General features: G+C 44.8%; 1 protein-coding gene across 1 annotated transcript in view; it reads left to right on the forward strand.

Moving 5' to 3' along the window:
* Window positions 1–24581, forward strand: part of LOC145393815 (uncharacterized) — an 82471-nt gene that overhangs the window by 55498 nt on the left and 2392 nt on the right. Inside the window, exons 4-7 of the mRNA XM_080267863.1 lie at window positions 866–2434; window positions 4073–4204; window positions 5568–5581; window positions 7653–8271. Coding sequence (XP_080123989.1) covers window positions 866–2434; window positions 4073–4204; window positions 5568–5581; window positions 7653–8271 — 2334 coding nt within the window. The remainder of the gene's footprint in view (window positions 1–865; window positions 2435–4072; window positions 4205–5567; window positions 5582–7652; window positions 8272–24581) is intronic.

Genomic DNA, 24581 nt, shown 5'->3' on the forward strand with positions numbered 1-24581 from the left:
ACCTTCTGCACCTAGTTGTCATCCTCCACTTTCTCCACATGTAAACATTTTCTTTGGTGTTATTGATGTTGTGTTGATGCTGAATTGCTTGCAAGTAACATACCGCAAGATACAAAAGTGTAGTCTATCAATCTATCTATTGCCAGACGCCATAATCCCTTAAGGGGTGGCCATTTGACCTTGAGGTATTTGTTTTACGGGGAGGGACACTAACCCTCCACCAACCCACTTGCTGACATGTAGGGAGCACGTATGGTTAAGCAAATTAAATCATTAAGGAAGAGATAATATTGAGCTTAGTCAGACATACATTTTTGCCAACACATCGTAAACTTTGTGTGAAAACTGCCATATTACAGTACTGTACTATTTATGATGTTGTGTGCTGCCTGTTATGTATCTGGAATGTTCAGTGGTGTGTACAGTACTAGGTTGTGTTTTTCTATCTATCTGTCTATCTATTGCCAGATGCCTCAATCCCGTTTGGGGTGGCCACAAACAAATCGCCTCCAAGTCGCCCTGTCCCCCGCCATTTCACTGCCCTGCTCCCAACTCACACCCCCCTCTCTCATGGGGCAATTTTTGTTTTCGGGGCATTTGTATTTCCGAATGAGGGATACAGGCAACTGAATATGGTGTGAGTTGAAGGGAAGGCAGTGTGATGGCAGAGGGTAGGTGATGTAAAGGTGATTTGTGCAGTTACAGCCTTCAGGATTAAGGTGTCTTGACTGGAGAAAAACAGATTGCTGTATTTATATTGCTTGTGATGTAAGTTGCGTTGTGCTTTGTAGTGTTTGTGTTGTATTTCATAATTATAATTTAGTTATGTTGTATTTTGTATTATTAATATTGTATTTTTTTTCAGGAGCTGCAGGAGGAGGTGACGTCACTGCTGGAGTTCCGTGAGAATGTGCTTGCGGCGCTACCCCACCTACAGAACCGGCCCTGCCCCTCCCTGGCCCCCAATGACCCACCACCAGCCACCCGGCCCGCCCATCGTGTCCACACGTCACCCTCCAAGGCCGGCCCACACGTGACGGAGGGCGGGGCGGGGGGCCAGGGACGGGGTGGGGCAGGGGGCGGTGGCAGCAGCAGTGGGGGCGGCAAGTCCCTGAGTGAGACCCATAGCTCAGCGGTGGCAGACTCCGGCTTCAGCACAGACAAGGCCGGGGGTAGTATGGGCAAGAGCTCGTCCTCCTCGGCCGGAGAACACCTGTCCTCCGGGGGCGAAGAGGCCCGCTGGACCTCAGTGGAGCCGGATCTGCCACTGGGCTCGGCGGAGGATGAGCTCTGGCACCTGCTGGACGTCATCCAGCGCAAGGGCACCCGACTTCGCCACGACCTGGAGCGGGCCGAGCGGATGGAGCGCGAGCACCTGGTCCACCCAGGCCCTGGCCCGGCCCACAGCCCTGCATCGGACCCATTGGCCGCACCCCACCCACACCCGGCCTACAGGGACGCCTGGCCCCATTCTTTACCGGGCCCCCTGGGGCACTACCCATCCCGCACTCCCCTTCTGCCACCGCCACCCCCACCCGTGGCGCTGGGCCTGGGGCCAGAGGCGGAGGCGTGGGCAGCAGTGGAGCGGCTGCGGATGGACCGGCAGTATCTGGCCGGCCGGGTCACCTGGGCTGAGGCCGAGGCGGCGGCCTCACACCAGCGCCTGCTGGACCTGCACACCCAGCTGCAGGCCCTGGCCGGGGACAAGAGGAGGCTGGAGGACCAGGTTCGGGCCCTCTGCCTCCACCCGCACCCCGGACCCTTCTCACACCCCATCTGCGACCCCCGGACAGATCCCGCCGCTGACTCTCGCAGCGATGTCAACCTGCAGTTTGTGAAGACCAATGGTGTGCGTGGCGAGGGTGGTGGTGGGGGTGGCGCTGGTGGTATAGTGCACTCTGTGATAGGCGGAGTCAACACCGTTCACATTGTCACCGATCACACCACAACCACCACGCCCACAACACCCACCTCCACCAAGCCCCGCCGCCCCGCCTCCACCGTCACGGTCAGTGTGGGCGGGGGCGAAGGGGGTGGCGAGGACTGCCAGGGTGGGCGTAGTGGGGCCAGGGCTGGGCGCAGTGCCTCCAGTGTCAGGGTGAACGGCGAAAGAGACCGTGAGGTGATCTTGCCGAGGGTATTAAAGGTGCCCATCAGAGACCGGACTCAGCGCACCAAAGAGCGAGACCAAAGTGAAACCAAGGAGGACCAGGGTGGGGCGGGGGCGTCACAGCGGGGAAGTGACCGTGTGGTGATAGAGCGAGAACGCCGGGCGGGGCGGGCGGATGGCGGGTGGAGCATGCCCGTGAGTTTACTGAAGGGCGGGGCCAAGCTGAAGGTGCCGCCCAACAAGCAGCGCATCTCGGCCATCCTGAGGGAGAAAGACGTCATTGAACTACAGAGGCAACTGCTGACGACTGTTATGGAAACTGAGGTACACACACACACACACACACACACACACACACACACACACACACTTCTAAAATACAATAGTGGATATTTTCAAAAGAATTAACCACCTTACGTTCTTTTTTCCAGCCCTTCATTGTCCCATCTTGCTTCTAGTCAGTCACTAGTTATTTAAATTTTTGTCTCTAGCATTGAAAGGAAAGAGAGAGAGAGTTATAGAGGATAGGGGTATAGAGGGTAGAGTTACAGAGAATAGAGTTACTGAGAATAGAGTTAAAGAGAATAGAGTTACGGAATATAGAATTAGAGTTGACAAAGAGGGCTGTGTTTTAAAATGACACTGGATGCCTTGTGGCCCATTTTTTAAAAACTATTTCATTTATATATAACACCTTAACGTATTTCCCATGGTATTTATTTTATTTTATTATCAACATCATTTGCATTAATATTGTACAAGAGGATATGTAGGCGTATGTAAAAATAAATCACTTAGGAATGGGTGCTAGGAATACTGTCACTTATTGTATGGTTGAAAGTGGAAAATGATTGATGTTAGAGATGTTAAGAGTGAGAGCAGTGGAATTGAATGATTTAGTAATAGTAATAGTAGTAGTAGTAACAGTAGTAGCTAGTTGTAGTAGTAGTAATAGTAGTAGTTGTAGTAGTAGTGCTGTAATAGTAGTTGTAGTAGTAGTAGCACTGTAGTAGTGGTAATAGAAGTAGTTTTAGTAGCGGTAGTTGTGCTGTAGTAGTAGTAGTAGCAGCAGCAGCAGATGTATTAGTAGTAGCAGCAGTGGTAGTAGGTAGTAGTTGTAGTACTAATAGTAGCAGTAGTAGTAGTAGTCATAGTAGTAGTAGTAGTAATAGTTGCAACCCCACGCACATTTGAAAATAGACCTAATGAACCACAGGCTAAAATTGCCCTCCTGACATTCACCATCCTCTGTTTTCGGAGATATGAAGCTGAGGGCAGTCTGGCTTTATCAGTGCCACTGCATGAAGGCACCCATCCAGTATAGGGTATGTGGGAGGGGGAGGCCGAGGATGAGATGGAGGGATGGGGTAGAGAGGTACATGAGAGGGGGTGTAAGTCGAGGGGGAGGGCATTGAAATGGCTGCGGACAGGGTGACATGGAGGTGATTTGTTTGTGACCACCCCTTGCAGGATTAAGGTGTCTGGCTATAGATAGATAGATCGGATGGATAGCAGTGATTGGATGGGATAGGAGAGGGATATCCACACAATAGAATAGATATAACTGGGCCGTTCCTATCTGTCTATCTATCTATTGCCAGACGCCTTAATCCTGTAAGGGGGGGCCACAAACAAATCACCTCCATGTCACCCTGTCCCCTACCATTCTGCCGCCCTCCCCCCAACCGACACCCCGTCTTTCATATACCTCTCTATTCCATCCCTACATCCATTCAAGGTCTCCCCCTCCTTCACCCCCCCTCCACCGCACTCACACACACTCTCCTAGTTAGTTTCTCATTCTACCATAGCTTATACTTCTCTGCCTCATCCCTCCATCTCATCTGTGGTCACCCTCTCCCTAACCTCCAACCCCTCTCCACCACACTCACATACACACTCCTAGTTAGTTTCTCGCCCTTCATCCTCGCTACACCCTCTTGAAATTTTTTGTTATTACAGGTCTTGAAGAAGCAGGTGGAGGCAGCAGGTGCTGAGTGGGAGAGTCGGGCGGGGGATTGGGAAGCCCAGCATCGCTCAGCACAGGCCACCATCGCAGCACTCAGAGAGCAGAACCAGGCTCTTCGTGCACAGGTAACTGCTTGGCGTCGCTCATGTAGTCAGCATCAAAACTCCTATCTATCTATCTATTGCCAGACGCCCCTTAATCCTGTAAAGGGGTGGCCACAAACAAATCGCCTCCATATCACTCTGTCCCCCCGCCATTTCACGGCCCTGCTCCCAGCTCACACACCTCACCCCTCTCTCATATACCTCTCCATTCCTCCATCTCATCCTTGGCCTCCCCCTCCCTCTTCCCCCTTCCACCTCACTCACATACACTCTCCTCATCGGTCTCTCACTCTCCTGTCGTCTTGTGATTCTCTCTCCATGGGCTTTGCAGATTGGTAAGCCCAAAGCAGACCACACTGAACATACCTACCCATGGCTGAATAAATCCATCATTGTCAGTTGTTACAGACTCACAACACTCATTTTCAAAGTCCATGGAGAAAAAAGAGACAGGAAAAGCAACAGGATTTTTTATATCGACTGTACTGGAAAGAGAGAAAGACCGCTTAATATAACAGTACCTTCAAACAGCAGGAGGAATCAGAGAAAACAGTTTAGAAACAGTGAATTATGCTAGTCTTTGCTGGTCCCCACCTTACCAGCCAGTGTATGAGAGAGCGGGGTGTAAGCTGGGAGAAGGGCAGTGAATTGGCAGGGGACAGGGCGACGTGGAGGTGATTTGTTTGTGGCATACAGGAAACCATCAGGCTTCTCACTCAGTGCCACCTGAAAAGGAAGAAGAGTAATAAAAAGCGACATGAAAGATGGGAGAAATGGAAAGAGGGGAAGGCAGACCTTGAAAAAGAATGATAAAGGTGAAGGAAGAAATAGGCAGCACTAAATCAAGCGAGTGGATGATGGTCGCCACTGCCTACCACCTAATAGATAGATTGGAAAGCCTTAAATAAGCTTAAGACAGAGACAAAAGCTTTATAACATGATAGAAGCAAAACTGGAGGAATTACAATATGATGAAAGATTTATAACATGATTCAGAGTTAAAGCCAAAGGAATATTAATAGTTCACAAAGACCACAAATACATACGACCTTCAAGAAACAAAAATACTCCCAGCCAAGTATATCGCAGTTTTATCGCTTCAGCACGGAATCTGTCTTACCCATATAATTTTTCACATCACCCCATCCACAAAGAATCAAAAAATGGTCATCCACTCAGTGCTATACAGCGTCTCAACATCACACCACCTCCTCTTCTCCCCTACTCAGCACTACATTTCAGGAACATAAACACAGCCACCGCAGTCATCCATAATCTACAGCCAAACAGCATCCTTCATCCAGCTCACAGAAATTACCCTGCCCAGAGTGATATCAGGGCACCAAACCAGACTACAGGGTGGCCGTCACCCTTCTCTCTACAGCACCAACACCAGGTGCAACTCACAACCAACTCACTTTTACCTTACTGTAATGTAATCCAGTACACTACAGCACACCTCATGCACCACACAATCTGCAACATACCATTTAAAAAGTCTCTATAAAAGTGGCTAGTTACCTCCAGTTTACTGAATTCACATCCAGATGAGCTTAGTGTTGCAACTACAACATAAGGTCCAACACTGGTATTGAACCATTCAAGGGTCAGTCTGCCTTTGCACATGCAATATTATAATCGTAAAAGTTCATCATATGAGGCACTTACTTGTGATACTTATTTCCATGCTTAGGCCTTTCAGTGTGTGGTGGGTTATTCACTCACTCTCTCAGGAGACAAGGCCACTGCATCATACAGATTACCACAGGTTTCCCCAAAATGGTTGCATTGAAACTCAAATTACTTATCAACCTGCAAAGGGTGGATGGACTCCTGGACTGAGTGGCACCAACTGCCACGACAGGTTTCGAACCCTGGCCCCATTAGACTCGCTGAATCATAGCCAAAGCCATCTATGTGTGCATCCATAACACCTTACATTTTCCTTCCCTGTTTTCCCTCATCTGTATATAGTCTGTAAACGCTTTCTTCCGAGACCTGATGCCTGCCATATTTTTACCTGAATCACAAAACTAGGTGAATGAGTGACACAACTGATCTTGTTGTGGTTGGAGAAGACTGTAAAGGTGACCGCCAATGCACCCAAACCATTAATCCCGTAACACTCATATTTCACAGCGTATATTCTCAAAGTCCTTCTCCGTTGGGTCTGGTTAGTACTTGGATGGGTGACCGCCTGGGAACACCAGATGCTGTTGGCATCCCTACGTGTCAAGTGGGGTTGGTGGAGGATTAGTGCCCCTCCCTGTAAAACAATTAACTCGAAGCCCTTGGCCACCCCGTGTGGGATACATGGCGTCTGGCAATGAATGAAATGAAACCTTCTCCACCTCCGCCACACTCCCAGCTCATCTCACTTAAATCTTTCTTCCCCATGCTCTTTTCTTTGCCTCCTCAGACAACTTTCACTCCTTGAGGATATTCTAAAATAGCCCTTCAGTGCACTTAAGCTGCCAATCCTGCCACACCTATTTTCTTAAGGTATGTTTCCTGTAAGCCAAGAAACCATTTACAACGCTGGGTGGTAACCATATAACCAAACCATACGTGCTCCCTACGTGTCAACAAGTGGGTTGGTGGAGGGTTAGTGCCCCTCCCTGTAAAACAACGAACTCAGTTTCAAATGGCCACCCTTTGCGGGATTGTGGTGTCTGGCAATAGATAGATAGATAGATGTTTTCCTGCCTAATCCCCATCTATCTATGTATCTCTGTCTATAGTCAGATGCCTTAATCTTGCAAGGGGTGGCCACAAACAAATCACCTCCATGTCACCCCATCCTCTGCCATTTTCCTGCACTCCTCGTAACTTACACCCTCTCTCTCAAGCCTCTCTACTCATCCCTTCATCTCATCCTCAGTGACTCCCTCTCTCTCTTCCCTCCACCTCATTCACATACACTCTTCTAGTTAGTCTCTCACTCCATCCTCTGCACATGCCTAGTCCCCATCACCCACAAAGTATCAAACCCATCCCACCCATTCCTGTACTTACCACACCCATTTCTCAAGTCCCCATTTAGATGATTTCAAAACATAACACGGGTCACATGGCCGATTAGTGCTCTATGTTTTTATCAGCATTCTTACCTATAGCTTTCCTTCAAGACGTAGCGCACTTATGTTAATTAAGGTGTAATGAGCATTGACTTATGGTGCTGTTTGTGATGTTGCAAGATCTTTTTTAACTGTAATACTTGGTGTTTTGTGTGATGCAGCAGCACATGTAACATACAGCATACCTGTGGCTCTTGTAGTGTAAGTATGTACGTTTCATGAGGTACCAGGAGGCAGCACAATGAGGCACCATGTGAGTTGAGGTAGTGGTAAATGTGGTGTGATTTTAGTTATTGTGTTTGTGTACAGATTGATGCAGTATTGTCTGTGAAATTAAATAGTGTTCATTAATGATTTTGTGTACAGATTGATGGTTCAGGTGGTGGTACCAGCGGTGGTGTCGGTCGTGATGTTGGCGTGAGTGTGCGTGTGAGTGTGGCGTCGGTGGGCACCATGACGGAGGGCGACGGTACAGATGCGGGGGAGGAGGCCAGCCACCGGGTGCACCCCGGCCCCAACATCAAATATGATGTGGTGGTGCACCAGGACCCGCCCCGCCAGGAGCCCCCCTCCCGCAAAGTGGGGTTGGCCGGGGTGGAGAAGCCCCCCCGCCGCCCCAGAGACACACGCACCACCATTACAACCACAACCACAACCACCACCACAGTGTCCTCACACCGGGACTCCCCCGCACCTGATGCCACCACTGGCCGAGACTCCCTGGGGCGAGGCGTTGCATCACGACCTCGGCTGGGACTGACTCACTCCGGCCGGGGCACACCCACAGGTACCCCCCGATCCTCCCCCGCCCCCAGCATGACCACGCGGCTGTGTGGGTCACGGGGCTCCCCACAGGAGGGGGGCAGGACCACCCCTCTTGGCCGCACCAGCAGCGGCCCCGGGGCCCGGTCAGTGTTGGGCCGCCGGGACTCCGTCAAAGCGGCCCAGGCCAGCGGCCCCACCAAAGCATCCAGCAAGACCAGCAACGGCGGCGGCGGCGGCCAGAACAAGGTACGCAGTCGGGGGGCAGCCATCCTGGGCCGCTGGCTCAATATTCTCGAATAACAACATCAACGTAAGTGTGAACCACGTCCAGACTCTGCCACCCTCACACGCCACCACACTCCCACACACACACCTCACCCAACCCAGCCCAACCCCACCCTCCTGTCTCTGTGGAGCAGTGGGTGGTGGTGGTAGGGGTGTGGTGTGGTGAGGTTGTGTGGGGTGGTGATGCTCCCTCACTCTCCACTCCACCTCACTATCAGGGGATGGTCAGGGGGCCACACCACAGGGCAGGGGGCTGGCCTCCCTCCCTCCCTCTTGGCATGCAGGGAGGGGGAATATAGGAGGCAAGGAATCGCTGGTGTTGGACAAATTCCTCACCTTCTCTGTCCCTTTTTGCTTTGGAATGGACAGAGAGGAGGAGAATTAAATCAGCCATATCAGTGCTTCCGCCCTTTCCTTCACTGCTCTTGGTTGTGTCTCCCCCAGCCAGCTCAGTGCACGTGTGGCAATCTCTACAACTCTAGTGAACTCCGTAGTGTGGCCAGTATTCTCGATGGCAGGAGTGGCTTTCGGACACACCTCTTCCTTAGCAGTTTATTTTGGAACATTACATAGCTATTATTCTCTTCTGTATTGCCTTGAATATTTTATCTTTGACATGGTTTATATCAAGTGCCTAATATGAGAATAATAGTCAGTCAATCAGTAAATTCAGTGATGCCTTTCCCTTCAGTTGGTAAATTCAAATGATGCTTCCCCTTTCAGTTAGTAAATTCAAATGATCTTCCCTTTTCAGTTGGTAAATTCAGATGATCTTCCCCTTTCAGTTAGTAAATTCAAATGATCTTCCCCATTCAGTTGGTAAATTCAAATGATCTTCCCCTTTCAGTTGGTAAATTCAAATGATCTTCCCCTTTCAGTTGGTAAATTCAAATGATCTTCCCTTTTCAGTTAGTAAATTCAAATGATCTTCCCCTTTCAGTTGGTAAATTCAAATGATGCTTCCTCTTTCAGTTAGTAAATTCAAATGAGCTTCCCCTTTCAGTTGGTAAATTCAAATGATCTTCCCCTTTCAGTTAGTAAATTCAAATGATCTTCCCCTTTCAGTTAGTAAATTCAAATGATCTTCCCTTTTCAGTTGGTAAAAAATAATGCTTCCCCTTTCAGTTAGTAAATTCAAATAATGCTTCCAGTTAAAAAATCGTTATATAAAGGTCAGCCAAAGTACACATGATGCTTTCTGTGGACTTGAAGCAAAACCAAGCGCCAGAAACATACGTAGAAAGAGACGAAGGAAGGAAGAGGTGCTGGAGGACTTCCGAAGCTTTTGAGAATACGAACGTGTGTGGCCAGCTTTACTTGCACTCTCTGGCTATTTTAGACGATGCGGGTACGAAGGGCTGTGTTGTAGGTGGCACTGGGGGCTTCCTGACACCTCCTCCTTGGTGATTTATTTTGCATATTAACCTTAAGTCTCCTGTATGTTATGCCGTGTTAATTGTTTGCATTAATAACATACACGGAGGTCATTAAGGAGTAATGTGCAAAATAAGTCTGTAAGGAAAAGGTGTTAAGACATCTCCACAGCCATTTAGAATATGACTCAAGCTCTCCTTCTCTCTCACTGCACTCCGTCACTCTGTACAGTCACGGCAAATTATTAATCAGTCTGCTAATTAACAGTAAACTTAATTTCAGTGATAAATTATCTTTGTGTGATCTTAACTACTGAGTATTTGTAATTTTGAACCAGTATTGTTAATAAGTTCTTTGTAATTCATAAACCAGTCCTATTTTATATTCGAGCATGTGTCCAGACCATGAAAATCACACAACCAAAAATGCTGATAATGAAATGAAACAACTCAGGTGAAACATGAAGTATTTATTATTTAAAAAAAAAAAATCCTGACTGCAATTTAAATGTATATTGACTCTTGAACTTAACAGAATTTTAGGTCATAATTTGTCCAAAGGAATTTAATAATGAGGCAGCTTTAAATGAAACAGTTTTTAAATGAGGACTCGCTGTACATTTACTTGAATAAATTGTGCTTTGATCATTTTTTCATCACTGTCGTAGTTTTTCTTATATTCATTTTTTACATATATATAATCAGCAAGTTCTGACAACAATTATTTTTTTTGCCACAGTGATAAGGCAGAGGTTGGAGTGGGTGGAGAGTGGCGGGTGTTGTGGTGTAGTGGGTGGGGTAGTGGCAGTGTCTGGTGGCGGTTTGCACATTTCACTGTACTGTATCTCTTTCCTTTACCCAAACAACAGCGTTCTCAATGTGACTTCTTGAATCCCAGGCACATCATTTGTATATTAATTTCCTGCCTTCAGATAACTACAGGTGGAGATGTGGTGAGTTGTAAAAAATGGTGATTCATGGCAACGAAATGGCAGGGGACAGGGCGACATGGAGGTGATTTGTTTGTAGCCACCCCGTACAGGATTACGGCATCTGGCTGTAGATAGATAAATAGATAGATTATTAGTGTTTCGTGGACGTGGTTTTAGTAAAGTTGATAAAAGACTGCTATGTAGGCTAAACTATCTATCTGTCTATGTATTGCCAGACGCCATAATCCCATAAGGGGTGGCCATTTGACTTTGAGTTATTTGTTTTACGGGGAGGGGCACTAACCCTCCATCAACCCCCTCCACCAACCCACTTGTTGACACGGAGGCAGCACGTATGGATTGGTTATATGGTTACCACCCAGCGTTGTAAATGGTTTCTCGGCTACTGGATGAAGTGTGGAGGAGAGGTTCTGTATCCAAAACCTTACCTGATAGTGGAATTCCTTGGCAGGGGATTTATATTTAGCACAGGAGAGAAGCTTGCCGTTCCTGGAGAGGGGCGACATCTCATGGTGGCACTGATATAGCTGTGTAACCTACTGCCCAGGGGGAGAGAGAATGAGATGGAGGGATGGAGTAGAGAGAGATATGAGAGAGGGGGATTTAAGCTGTGGGGAGGCCAGCGACATGACAAGGGAGAGGACAACATGGAGGCGATTTCTTTGCGACCAGCTCTTACAGGATTGAGGAGTCTGGTTATAGATAGATAGAATTCCCTACCAATCCTTCAGAGCATGTTGAAGCCTTTATAGATGATACGATAGTGGATTACAGGACAACTTCAGCCTGTAGGCCTCAAGATGAACATTGGACCACTACAATATCGACAAGGAGAGACGTTTCAGACTGGAGAGACTAGTTTTAGCCATCACTAACCCCATCAGTGTGAGTGATCTTTCCTAAATTAAGTAAAATAATTTAGAGTTAGCAAGAGAGAGAGAGAGAGGAAGGAAAAAGCATCATTAGTTTGAATTAGTCATCTTTGTTTCTAGAATATTTTTAAGGTGGCAGAAAAAAGAGAGAGAGAGACAGACAGACAGAGACAGAAGTGACAGTGATTAGGCGGATGTGCAATGCGTCTTTGAATGCCAGGCCTGGGGGGGCAAGGTTTACGATGGAAGAGTTTAAGAGGAAGGATGGGACTGGAGTGTATTGGTGTTGTGATGAGGAGGGGTAGATTGAGATGGTTTGGGAGGAAGGATGGGACTGGAGTGTATTGGTGTTGTGATGAGGAGGGGTAGACTGAGATGGTTTGGGAGGAAGGATGGGACCGGAGTGTATTGGTGTTGTGATGAGGAGGGGCAGATTGAGATGGTTTGGGAGGAAGGATGGGACTGGAGTGTATTGGTGTTGTGATGAGGAGGGGCAGATTGAGATGGTTTGGGAGGAAGGATGGGACTGGAGTGTATTGGTGTTGTGATGAGGAGGGGTAGATTGAGATGGTTTGGGAGGAAGGATGGGACTGGAGTGTATTGGTGTTGTGATGAGGAGGGGTAGATTGAGATGGTTTGGGAGGAAGGATGGGACTGGAGTGAATTGGTGTTGTGATGAGGAGGGGTAGATTGAGATGGTTTGGGAGGAAGGATGGGACTGGAGTGTATTGGTGTTGTGATGAGGAGGAGTAGACTGAGATGGTTTGGGAGGAAGGATGGGACTGGAGTGTATTGGTGTTGTGATGAAGAGGGGTAGATTGAGATGGTCTGGGAGGAAGGATGTGACTGGAGTGTATTGGTGTTGTGATGAGGAGGGGTAGATTGAGATGGTTTGGGAGGAAGGATGGGACTGGAGTGTATTGGTGTTGTGATGAGGAGGGGTAGATTGAGATGGTCTGGGAGGAAGGATGGGACTGGAGTGTATTGGTGTTGTGATGAGGAGGGGTAGACTGAGATGGTTTGGACATGTGTTGAGGACGGGGGATGACAGTTGGGTGTGGAAAGTGATCGTTGTGAACGTTGGGGGTAGGGTTGTGAGAGGCACACCACAAAAGACCTGGAACAAGGTCATAGAGTGTGACCACAGGGATGAGGAATTGAAGAGTGAGGCTGTCAGAGATTCAAGCAACAAGAAGAGCCGCAATTAGGCAACCAAGGCCAACGCATGCAAACATTTTGAAGCTTTTATAAACAAAACAAATCGAGGGAAAGGAAGGAAGGAAAAAGTTTTATTAGGTATAAATAGTTACCATCATTTCTAGTTTATTTTTCCTGCTACCAAACAATTTCCTCAACTAAAGAAAGGCCTGTCATATTAAAGGGATTTTTGAACCTTGCATCTAACCCCTCCAGTTTGAAAATTCCATCCAGATCTTATAGAAGTGTCAGATTTCAAAAATAAAATATATGGCGTCCCCTACTGTCGTTCGGTTAATTCTTGGTGCCACTGGACAATTTCATGCTGCTTCTGAGAGGTATGTGAGTTGGACCAAATGAAAAATAGATAAATAAATAAAATAGATAATACTGTAGTGGGTTAAGGGTTAGTGAAGGCTGTACTCGTTTTTGATGCGGTGACGAAAGATGTGTGAACTTTTTTCTGAGTTGCTTATCCCATTTTTTCAGTGGAATTTTGAGATGGTTTGGTGCTGATAATTCCCCCCCCCCTCCATTCCTTCACCCCATTCCTGTGGTGGCAGTTCAAGTTTGTATTATTATTATTATTATTATTATTATTATTGTATTATTATTATTATTGTCAATATTATTATTATTATTAACACTGAGTGACAAGCCCCAAATGGTTTCCTGTAAGCCAAGAAACCATTTACAACGCTGGGTGGTAACCATATAACCAAACCATACGTGCTTCGTACGTGTCAACAAGTGGGTTGGTGGAGGGTTAGTGCCCCTCCCCGTAAAACAAATAACTCAGAAGACAAACAGCCACCCCTTACGGGATTATGGCGTCTGGCAATAGATAGACAGATAAATTGGTGCAGTATTATTATTTAATTATTATTTCTCCCCTGTTGATGATTTTTATTATTATTATTATTATTATTTTTATTATTATTATTTTATTATTATTATTATTATGAAAGTATTATTCTTATTATTTCTACCCTCTTGTCCCATTTCATCCGTGGGAATAAACATTAGTATAATGACAATGATTTTCTGTTATTATTATTATTATTTTTATTATTATTATTACTATTATTATTATTATTATTATTATTATTATTATTATTACCAGGATGTACTATGGACTGGGAATCATGCTTGTGGAAAAAAAGATCAGGAGACTTTAATGTACTCAGCATCCAACCATGTCATTCTAGTGTGCAACCATATTTTGTGTGTGTGTGTGTGTGTGTGTGTGTGTGTGTGTATGTGTGTGTGTGTCATTCTAGTATACAGCCACATACTTCTTAGATGTTAGAAGACCCTTGTTAGTTCCACAGCTTTGCCTAGATCCGAAAACCTAGAGGCGAAAGAGAATTTGTAAGTCACGTAAGGATCAGTGGAGCTGGTCCGATCATCTACGCACATAAATACGTCTCTTGTGTTTTTCTCGCGTCCCCACACCTCAGATTGGGTTGAATGGGGTCGGCTTTTGCTGTTTCTGCGTCTGGCATGGTGGTGGTGGTGGTGGTGGTGGTGGGGTAAGGTGCTCTCTGTGTGTGTGTGGCCACTTGAGGATTTGTGTCTGAGGGATGGTTGGGTAATTCTTGCATATACTGCTCAGGGGAGAGTGACTGGTTCCTTTTGCCTTAACCCCTTCTTTCTGGTGATTTTTTTTTGTAGTCCTTACTGCCTCTAGACAAATTTATTCAGCATAGGGGAGATTATTATTATTATTATTATTATTATTATTTATTATTATTATTATTATTATTATTATTACTATTAGTATTATTATTATTATCTATTATTATTACATTATTATGATTATTACTATTATTATTATTTTTATTATTTTTATCTTATTATTATTATTATTATTGCCTTATTTGGGGCCTTACTATTATTTATTATTATTATTTTTATTATTATTCATTATTATTATTATTATTATTATTATTATTTTTATTGTTATTATTATTATTATTTTTATTATTATTTATTATTATCATTTTTATTATTATTATTATTATTTTTATTACTATTATTTATTATTATTATTATTATTATTATTTCATAGCCATCATTAACCCCGTACACTAATGAGGGTGCCACAGATAGATACCTTTTTGTGGTGGCACTAATTCAACTAGGTAATTCTGTTCCCCGATTTCCCAACCCTCCCTTACCCACAATCAAGGAGCGCTGCACAGCACACCCCACACATGTACAGCCTCAGCATCCCCAGTGGAGAGATCCTGTGAGGCAGTTTGGTATAGGCAATTGCTTACCTGTGGTCAACGGGTCTGGTGGGTCAGGCGTGAATGGAGTTGAGCAGTAACAACAACAAACATCCATCTGCTCAATCCCTGTCTTTAGAAATGTGAATGGTGGCATGCATAAGAAGGGAGCTTAGTCTTTGATTCACAGAGTACCAGGCCGAGGATGAGATGGAGGGATGGGGTGGAGAGGTATATGAGAGAGGGGGGTGTGAGTTGGGAGCAGGGCAGTGAAATGGCGGGGGACGGGGCGACGTGGAGGCGATTTGTTTGTGGCCACCCCAAACGGGATTGAGGCGTCTGGCAATAGATAGATAGATAGACATATTTGGAGGAGTCTGGTTCACAGCAATAACAGCAGTAATGATAAATAAAATCACCTCATAGCCTGGGTGAAATGAAAGAACGTATCTTGGTGCTGAAGGGGTTAAATAGCTGGATTAAGTAGCCTAGCCCTGGCCCCCTACCCTCCTGATGGGGCAGTAAACAGTGGGATGATATACGTTATGAGGGAAAATGTGGCCTGGTGGTTGAAGAGACTTAAGCAAGTTTGCCGGCTCGTGGCCTTGGGTTCCTTTTTCCTCAAAAAAAAAAAAAAAAGAAAAAAAAAAAGAATGTATTTTTGTATTGTATCGTATCACATATAAAGACTCCAACTAGCTTGCATACATCGGCCTTGGTCACCTAACAGCGGCTCTCCGTGCTGCTTGATCTCTGGCAGCTTCCCTATTCAGTGCCTTATCCCTGAACTCACATTGTATGATCTGGTCCCAGGTCTTTTTCGGTCTGTCTCTCGCAGCCAAACCACTGACGTTCGTACATTGCGTCTTCCACACCCAATTGTCATCCTCCGTCCTCTCAACATGCCCAAATCATTTCAGTCTACCCCTCCTCATCACAACACCAATACACTCCAGTTCCATCCTTCCTCCCAAACCATCTCAGTCTACCCCTCCTCATCACAACACCAATACACTCCAGTCCCATCCTTCCTCCCAAACCATCTCAGTCTACCCCTCCTCATCACAACACCAATACACTCCAGTTCCATCCTTCCTCCCAAACCATCTCAGTCTACCCCTCCTCATCACAACACCAATACACTCCAGTTCCATCCTTCCTCCCAAACCATCTCAGTCTACCCCTCCTCATCACAACACCAATACACTCCAGTCCCATCCTTCCTCCCAAACCATCTCAATCTACCCCTCCTCATCACAACACCAATACACTCCAGTCCCATCCTTCCTCCCAAACCATCTCAATCTACCCCTCCTCATCACAGCACCAATACACTCCAGTCCCATCCTTCCTCCCAAACCATCTCAATCTACCCCTCCTCATCACAGCACCAATACACTCCAGTCCCATCCTTCCTCCCAAACCATCTCAGTCTACCCCTCCTCATCACAACACCAATACACTCCAGTCCCATCCTTCCTCCCAAACCATCTCAATCTACCCCTCCTCATCACAACACCAATACACTCCAGTCCCTTCCATCCTCTCAACTCTTCCATTGCAATCCTAACCCCTTCCCCCAGGCCTCACATTCAAGATCGCACTACACATCCATCTAATTATTGTCAGTTTTATGCATTTGAGTCCACGAATATCCAGCTTTCATTTCAACACTTCAGTCACACTCCTACACTCCTAGTCCCACCACACATCCACCTAATCTTTGTTATTTTTGTACATTCGAGCCTACGAATATCCTCTTCCTTTACTGCCCAGGTCTCACTACCGTACAGCATTACACTCCTGACACATGTTGTATATAAAGATTTTCTGTTTTATTTTTACTGCCAGTGGATTATATATTTTCTTTAAACACAGGAGAGCCTTTGATCATTTTTTGTTATGGCCTCAGGCTTATCTGAATGTAAACTCAGTGGACTACAGGCTGAGGTTACGATTCTCATGTAGTTTACCATTCTTCTTTTGAGAGATAGGGAGGGAGTTAAAGGAAGTTTGTATTAGGTCATCATCCTTTCAGGGGATAGGGCAGGAGGTGAAGAGAGGAATAGAGAGGCAGGTAAAGGAAGTGTGTATTTGGAAGGTGAGAAGAGGGATAGGGTGGGAGTTAAGATGAAGTTTGTGTTCGGCCATCCTCCTTGCAAGGGATAGGGAGGGAGTTGAGGGATATATGTATAACCAAAAGTGTGAATGTTCTATCCATCTATCTATCTATCTATTGCCAGACACCTCAATCCCGTACGGTGTGGCCACAAACAAATCGCCTCCATGTCGTCCTGTCCCCCGCCATTTCACTGCCCTGCTCCCAGCTCACACCCCCTTCTCCCATATACCTCTCCACCCCATCCCTCCATCTCATCCTTGGCCTCCATCTCACATACACTCCTCGTCAGTCTCTCACCCTCCACCCTCTCCACATGGCCAAACCACCTCAGTGTGTTCCTCCTAATGCTTCCTATCACATCCACATCCACACCACAATGCTCCTTTATATCCTCATTTGTCAGGGTGAATGTTGTGGGTAGGGTTACAAGAGGCCGACCAAAAAAGACCCTGGATGAGGTCATAGAGTGTGACCTCAGGGATAAGGGACTGAATAGGGAGGCTGCCAGAGATTGAGCAGCATGCAGGGCCGCCAGTAGGTGACCAAGGCTGATGGATGCAAGTATGTTGGGGCCTTTATAAACTAAATGATACTATACGACAAGGTATCAGATCCACCCATTTCTATCAGTGACAAGGTATCAGATCCACCCATTTCTCTCAGTGCTACCACAAGCAGGCCCCACCTCCACATCCTGATCTTATAGAAATTAATGAAGGTTAAATCTTACCCTTACAGTTTATAAAGTCACTCCCAGGCCAACTTAAATCCTCTGAAGGCAGTGTGGAACAGTTTGTCTTGAGTAAAGCAGATGCTGTAAGAGGCCCTGCTCCTGCTGAGTAAGATCGGGCAGTAGTAAGAAGAATTATCGTATACCCCATGATTTTGACATCGTTCATAAGCTGCTACTACTATTACCACCACTACTTCAACTACCACTGCTACTACTACTACTACTACTATTGTATACCCCATGATTTTGAGAGAGCTTTCATGAGCTACTATCATTAATGTTACTACCATTTCTTCAACCACTACTACTACTCAAATACTACTGTTACTACTACTGCAACTATTACTACTGCTGCTGCTGCTACCTCTACTACTACCACTACTGCTACTGCAACTATTACTGCTACTACTACTACTACTACTACTAGACATCATCCCAAATGAATTAACAATGTCTAGAGGTAGCAAGAATAAGCAAAAGATTTCTAAATATTATCATAGTTGAAATCCCCAGACTCATCTAAATGTGAACCTAGTGGACTGAAGGATGAGTCTTTAGGTCCACAGTCCACCGTCATCCTTGCTGGGGATAGGTAGGGGAGGGTTCTTTGTGACAGGTGAATATGTTGGGTAAGAGAGACAGGTAAGAGATCTATCTATCTATCTATTGCCAGATGCCTCAATCCCGTTTGGGGTGGCCACAAACAAATCGCCTCCACGTCGCCCTGTCCCCCGCCATTTCACCGCCCTGCTCCCAACTCACACCCCCCTCTCTCATATACCTCTCCACCCCATCCCTCCACCTCATCCCTCCACCTCATCCTCAGCCTCCCCCTCCCTCTTCCCCCCTCCACCTCACTCACATACACTCTCTTTGTCAGTCTTTCACCCTCCATCCTCTCCACATGGCCAAACCACCTCAGTGTGTTCCTCCTAACGCTTCCTATCACATCCACATCAACACCACAACGCTCCTTTATATCCTCATTCGTCAGCCTGTCTCTCCACGTAACTCCATATGCACCTCACTCACATACATTCTCCTCGTCAGTCTCTCACCCTCCATCCTCTCCACATGGCCAAACCACCTCAGTGTGTTCCTCCTAACGCTTCCTATCACATCCACATCAACACCACAACGCTCCTTTATATCCTCATTCGTCAGCCTGTCTCTCCATGTAACTCCATATGCACCTCACTCACATACACTCTCCTCGTCAGTCTCTCACCCTCCATCCTCTCCACATGGCCAAACCACCTCAGTGTGTTCCTCCTAACGCTTCCTATCACATCCACATCAACACCACAACGCTCCTTTATATCCTCATTCGTCAGCCTGTCTCTCCATGTAACTCCATATGCACCTCACTCACATACACTCTCTTCGTCAGTCTTTCACCCTCCATCCTCTCCACATGGCCAAACCACCTCAGTGTGTTCCTCATAACGCTTCCTATCACATCCACATCCACACCCACACCACAACGCTTCTTTATATCCTCATTCGTCAGTCTGTCTCTAAGAGATTGAATTCGTTAGTATTTCAGGCCACACACAGCCCAATCCGCCCTCTTAGAACATGGGGTCTCTCTGTTCCAAAGTGGTGGAGAGAATAAACACCTCTAGCTCTAACTACTCTCTCTCTCACCCAGGCTTCCCCCCCTCCTCCCCCATAGGTAGGAAATCAAGGGACCTTTATATTAGTATTTTTATAACCCGGCAGCTCCACCACCTGTCGTATCAGTGCCACCACGTGAAGGCATCCCTGTCCCCATAATCAGTGTATCAAAGAAGGCTATTACTAACACCCCCCCCCCATTTTGAAAAGCCTCTCAGCTGAAAAATTAAAAAAAAAAAAGAAATAAGTGTAAATATCAAGTGTAAAAATATTGGTGTTGAAGTGGTGATGTGTGAAGGTAATATATGCATTTGTAAATACTGAGCCCTTTTTATACTGTTTTTAAGCATGTGTGGTGTGGTGTGGTGGTGTGAGGTAGGGTGGTGTGGTGTGGTAGTGTGTGGTATGGTGGTGTGGTGTGTTAGTGAGAGGTAGGGTGGTGTGGTGTGGTAGTGTGTGGTATGGTGGTGTGGTGTGGTAGTGTGTGGTATGGTGGTGTGGTGTGGTAGTATGAGGTAAGTTGGTGTGATGTGGTGTGGTGGTGTGAGGTATGTTGATGTGGTGTGGTGTGGTGGTGTGAGGTATGTTGGTGTGGTGGTGAGGTGTGGTAGTGTGAAGTAGGCTGGTGTGGTGTGGTGTGGTAGCGTGAGGTAGGTTGGTGTGGTGTGGTAGTATGAAGTCGGTTGGTGTGGTGTGGTGTGGTGGTGTGAAGTATGGTGGTGTGTTGTGGTAGTGTGAGGTAGGCTGGTGTGGTGTGGTGTGGTAATGTAGTGGAAGGGAGTGTAGTATAGTGTAATAATAGTGTGGTGTGGTGTGGTAGTGTGTGCTATAGTAAGGTAGAGTGCTGTGGTAGTGTGGTGTGGTAAAGTAAGGTAGTTTTCTTAGTGTATGCTATAGTGGTGTTGGGTTGTTTCTCTCACAGGGTGGTGGTGCGGTAGACTGCCCCTCTTCCTCCTCCAACTCCTCCTCTTCCTCTTCCTCTTCCTCCCCCTCGGCCACGTGCGGCCTCTCCTCCTCTCCCTCCTCCTCCTCCTCGTCCTCAGCATGCACTGTGGCCGAGCGTCGTGGCAGCCAGACATCAGGCCTCTTAAGGTAGGTTCCTCGGCTAACTCAGCTTAAGGCACCTCATCTCGTCAGCTAAAATTTCCTAGCATTCCATCCTCGGCAGTTTATTTCAGGAGGTTCCCAGCACTTTGTCTGTAGCAGCTTAATTCCTGTATATTGCATGATATTATTTTCCTATGAGTTGTTTAAGCATTCTGTGTAATTGTGAAAGACGCTGTAAATAGCATAAGAGGAATGCTACAGACACACATCAGTGCTAAGGTAGGTTTCTCAGCCAGTTGGGTTAAGGTTCCTTTTCAAGTCCACGAGGGGGGCGCGGTAGCACAGTGGTAGCGCGCTGGACTTGTGATCGGGGGATTGCAAGTTCGAGCCTCGCCCGGGCTGCCGTGCCGGGAGTGGTAGCTCGCTCCTGTAACCCTAGCGGGGCTATATAGTCCAATACAGGGCTTAGCTCGGGGGAACTCCATTTCTCCCATTTTTTTTTTCAAGTCCACGGAAGTCAAAGTACTTGATCATTTCCAGTTTATTCCTCTGTATGGCACGTTATTATTTCCTTATGTGTTGTCCAGGGTATTGTTGTTGAGTGACTTCAGTCTGTCTGGTCGAGCAAACCCATTAACTGTAGGCAAGCAACTGCCCCTGCTGAGCTGTCCCATGCAGTGAAGCAGTGTTCCCTTACAGTGCACAGTGCGTCGCCATGCTGTGGCGCATGAGAAAAGTGTGTGGAGATTTGGTTCCTGGATAGATGCTGCATTTGCGTCTCTTCTCCCAGTTCACTGAAACACCATAGTAGGCTCTACATAACCCCATTATGTGGTTTTATCGTTACCTCCCAGCATTATAAATGGTTTCCTGGGCTAAAGGAAACCATTAGGCCTTTCATTCAGCGTAGAACAACCTGGAGTTGAAAGAAGAGTAATAAGTGAGCAGGAAGGATGGGAGAAGTAGGAAGAGAGGAGGGAAGGTCCAAAAATGGGTGATAAAGTTGAACTAAGAAGTAGGCAGCACTACATAATGTCAGTGGGGGATGGTGGCCACCCTGTACTACTATCTTTATTGGTGTTAAAAATATATAAATGACCTAAAAGAGAACTGTGCAGTCAAGCATCAGACTCCTAAGGTAGGTTTCTTAGTGCTCTGACGCTTGCATTACGAGGGTATGTAGTCCTGTTAGCGAATCAGTTTCCCAAGCACCTCATCCTTAGTGATTTATTTTGCTTACTATGCTTCTGTGCCATTTGCAGCATTTTAGTATGGGCATAGATTGTGTATATAAAACCACAAGGAATATTAACTTGCTGCATACTGAGAGGAAGGCGTGTAGCAGAAAGTCTGTACATTTCAGCAGCCACACAACAGACCTCTTTGGGTGGGTGTCTCAGCCAGGTGAACTGAGGCATGTACAAATTGTGCCCTTGTGAGGCTGGGAGGTTTTGCTGCAAGTCTTCCTATCCAGTGTACTTTTGTATATGGAACAATGGATGGTATTTTAGTACAGTTAGGAAGCTTATTAACACATCTTCCTTACTGATTTCTTTATCGGTTCTGCTGTGTTGTTATATTCTTGTGTGTTATTCATATAATCTGTGTCGATATTTAAAAGACATAAGAAGCAAAACCAAGGGATATTAATGAATAGTTTGGGAAATAAATAGTTAAGGAAGAGGTGTTAGGGATTCTGCTTTGTTACTATATTCTTATGTGTTATTTGTGCACTTTATGTTGATATTTAAGACATAAGAAGCAAAACCAAGGGATATTAATGAGTAGTTTGGAAAGTAAATCACTAAGGAAGAGGTGTTAGGGAGCCTCCACACCCTACAAGATTACTGGCCATTGTTCACTGGTGTGTAATCGTACCGCAAAGCACCCTCATCTGTGTGGTGCTTGAAACCACCTCACCACTGCAGGTGTAAAAGACATGTGGCCATCATGTAATTATGTAGTTTTTCCTATCCGATCCACACACTACGATATATTACAGTTTGCGTTGTAGTGAATTTAAACTCTTCCAGTCACAGTGGTTGACAGAAATTGACCAAAAGAGCTTAAAATACACAATAGCTGGTTTATTTTCATGAGAGGTATCCGTAACCCCTTTCAGCTCAATTTTATGAACCGATGTACTCAGACTGGGCAGTGGATTTGACTAGTGACCAAGGAGACTCATACCTCATGACTAAAGCTCCTCAAATTTCATGCAACCACACTTTAGCATTCAAGTTCCAAGTGCCCAGTCCTCTCAGATGAAAACAAATTGACTTTACCATCCAAACTGCAAGAGGTCGGGGTGTGTGGATCCGAAAGGAGAAATGTCATCGTTTTAATTTAAATTTTTGGTGCGTTATTGCCCATGGGTAAATAAAAAAGAAATATTGGAACGCCTCCTCCTTAACACATGCTGGTTCTGCCCATGATCTGGCGCATGTGTGTGTTTGTGTGAGTTTTTCTGTGTTAAATGTATGACCAAGAGTGTGTTTTCCAGTGATTGATTTTGCTGTCTTTGCTTGAGCAGTATTTCTTCTTATGCATGATTTCTTGGTGTGTTTTTTGCATGGCTTTCTTTGTGTTTGGCATAATCTGTTTTGTTGTGTTTTTACATGACCTGTGTCTCTTCTCTGCATGAATTGTTTTACTCTGTTTGCATGATGTCTTTACTCTTGTTTAATATTGTTGCATGATCTGTGTGTGTGTGTTTTTTTTTGCTGTTTTTGCGTTTACTATCTGCATGATGTGTTTGTATGCATTTTTGTCTGTTTTTCTGTGTTTTTGCATGACTAATGGGGTATTGCGTGATCTGTTTCGTCTCAGCATGACCCATTTTGCTGCATCTCTTCTTTGTATGATCAGTATTTCTGCCTGACTCTCCTTTCTTTCTTCCTTTCTCTCTCTCTCTCTTTTTTTTTTTTTTTTTTTTTTTCCGTGTGTGGTATGATTAACAATATTATACTTATCAATATTATACTTATCTCCTGTGAAGCTGCTATTATTATTATTATTATTATTATTATTACTGTTACTGTTATTATTATTACTACCACTACTACCTCTGTTACTACTACTACTACTACTACTACTGTTGTTGTTGTTGTTATTATTATTATTATTATTATTATTATTATTATTATTATTTATTACTAGTACTACTATTATGATTATTATTGTTTTTATTTTTAATTTACTACTACTACTACTGTTATTATTATTATTATTATTATTATTATTATTATTATTATTATTACTGTATTTATTATTATTATTTATTTGTCATAAACCAGTTTCATTTTTGGTTGTATTCAAGGACTCTTACTCTCATTGGTTACAAAAGCTCCCTAACACCTCTTCCTTAGTGATTTATTTTGGCATATGGCTGGTTATTATCCTTCTGTTCATGATTTATGCAGAGTATGGCGATTTTAGAAGGATTTACACAATGCAGAAGATGACCGTAAGGTGTAGTAAACAAAATAAATCACTTAGGAAAAGGTGTTAGGGAGCTTCCTCAACCAACAAGAATGTGCAACTAAGTGGCGTGGAAAAATTCTTAATACATTTTCTTTGGTGATTTATTTTGCTTATGATGCCTTAACATTTGCTTGTATGGTACTTATGTCATTTTAATAATGATATTTTTGCATCAGTAACATGGAAGTGGATGTTGATGTGCAATGTGCAAAATAAGTAGCTAGAGGAGAGGTGTTAAGAATCACTAAAGTCACTGAATACTACCCATTATTGCTATTATTATTATTATGATTATTATTATTACTGTTATTATTATTATTATTATTATTTTTATTATTATTATTACTGTTGTTATTATTATTATCATCATTATTATTATTACTGTATTATTATTATTATTTATTTATTTATTTATTTACTACTACTACTGCTACTACTACTACAACTACTACTACTACTACTACTACTATTACTGCTACTACTACTACTACTACTATTACTGCTGCTACTACTACTACTACTATTACTGCTACTACTACTACTACTATTACTGCTACTACTACTACTACTATTACTGCTACTACTACTACTATTACTACTACTATTATTATTATTATTATTATTATTATCATCATCATGGTTT

Source organism: Coenobita brevimanus, chromosome 3 (assembly GCF_032717465.1).
Source record: "Coenobita brevimanus isolate Jiangsu-jjx chromosome 3, ASM3271746v2, whole genome shotgun sequence".
Lineage (NCBI taxonomy): Eukaryota > Metazoa > Arthropoda > Malacostraca > Decapoda > Coenobitidae > Coenobita > Coenobita brevimanus.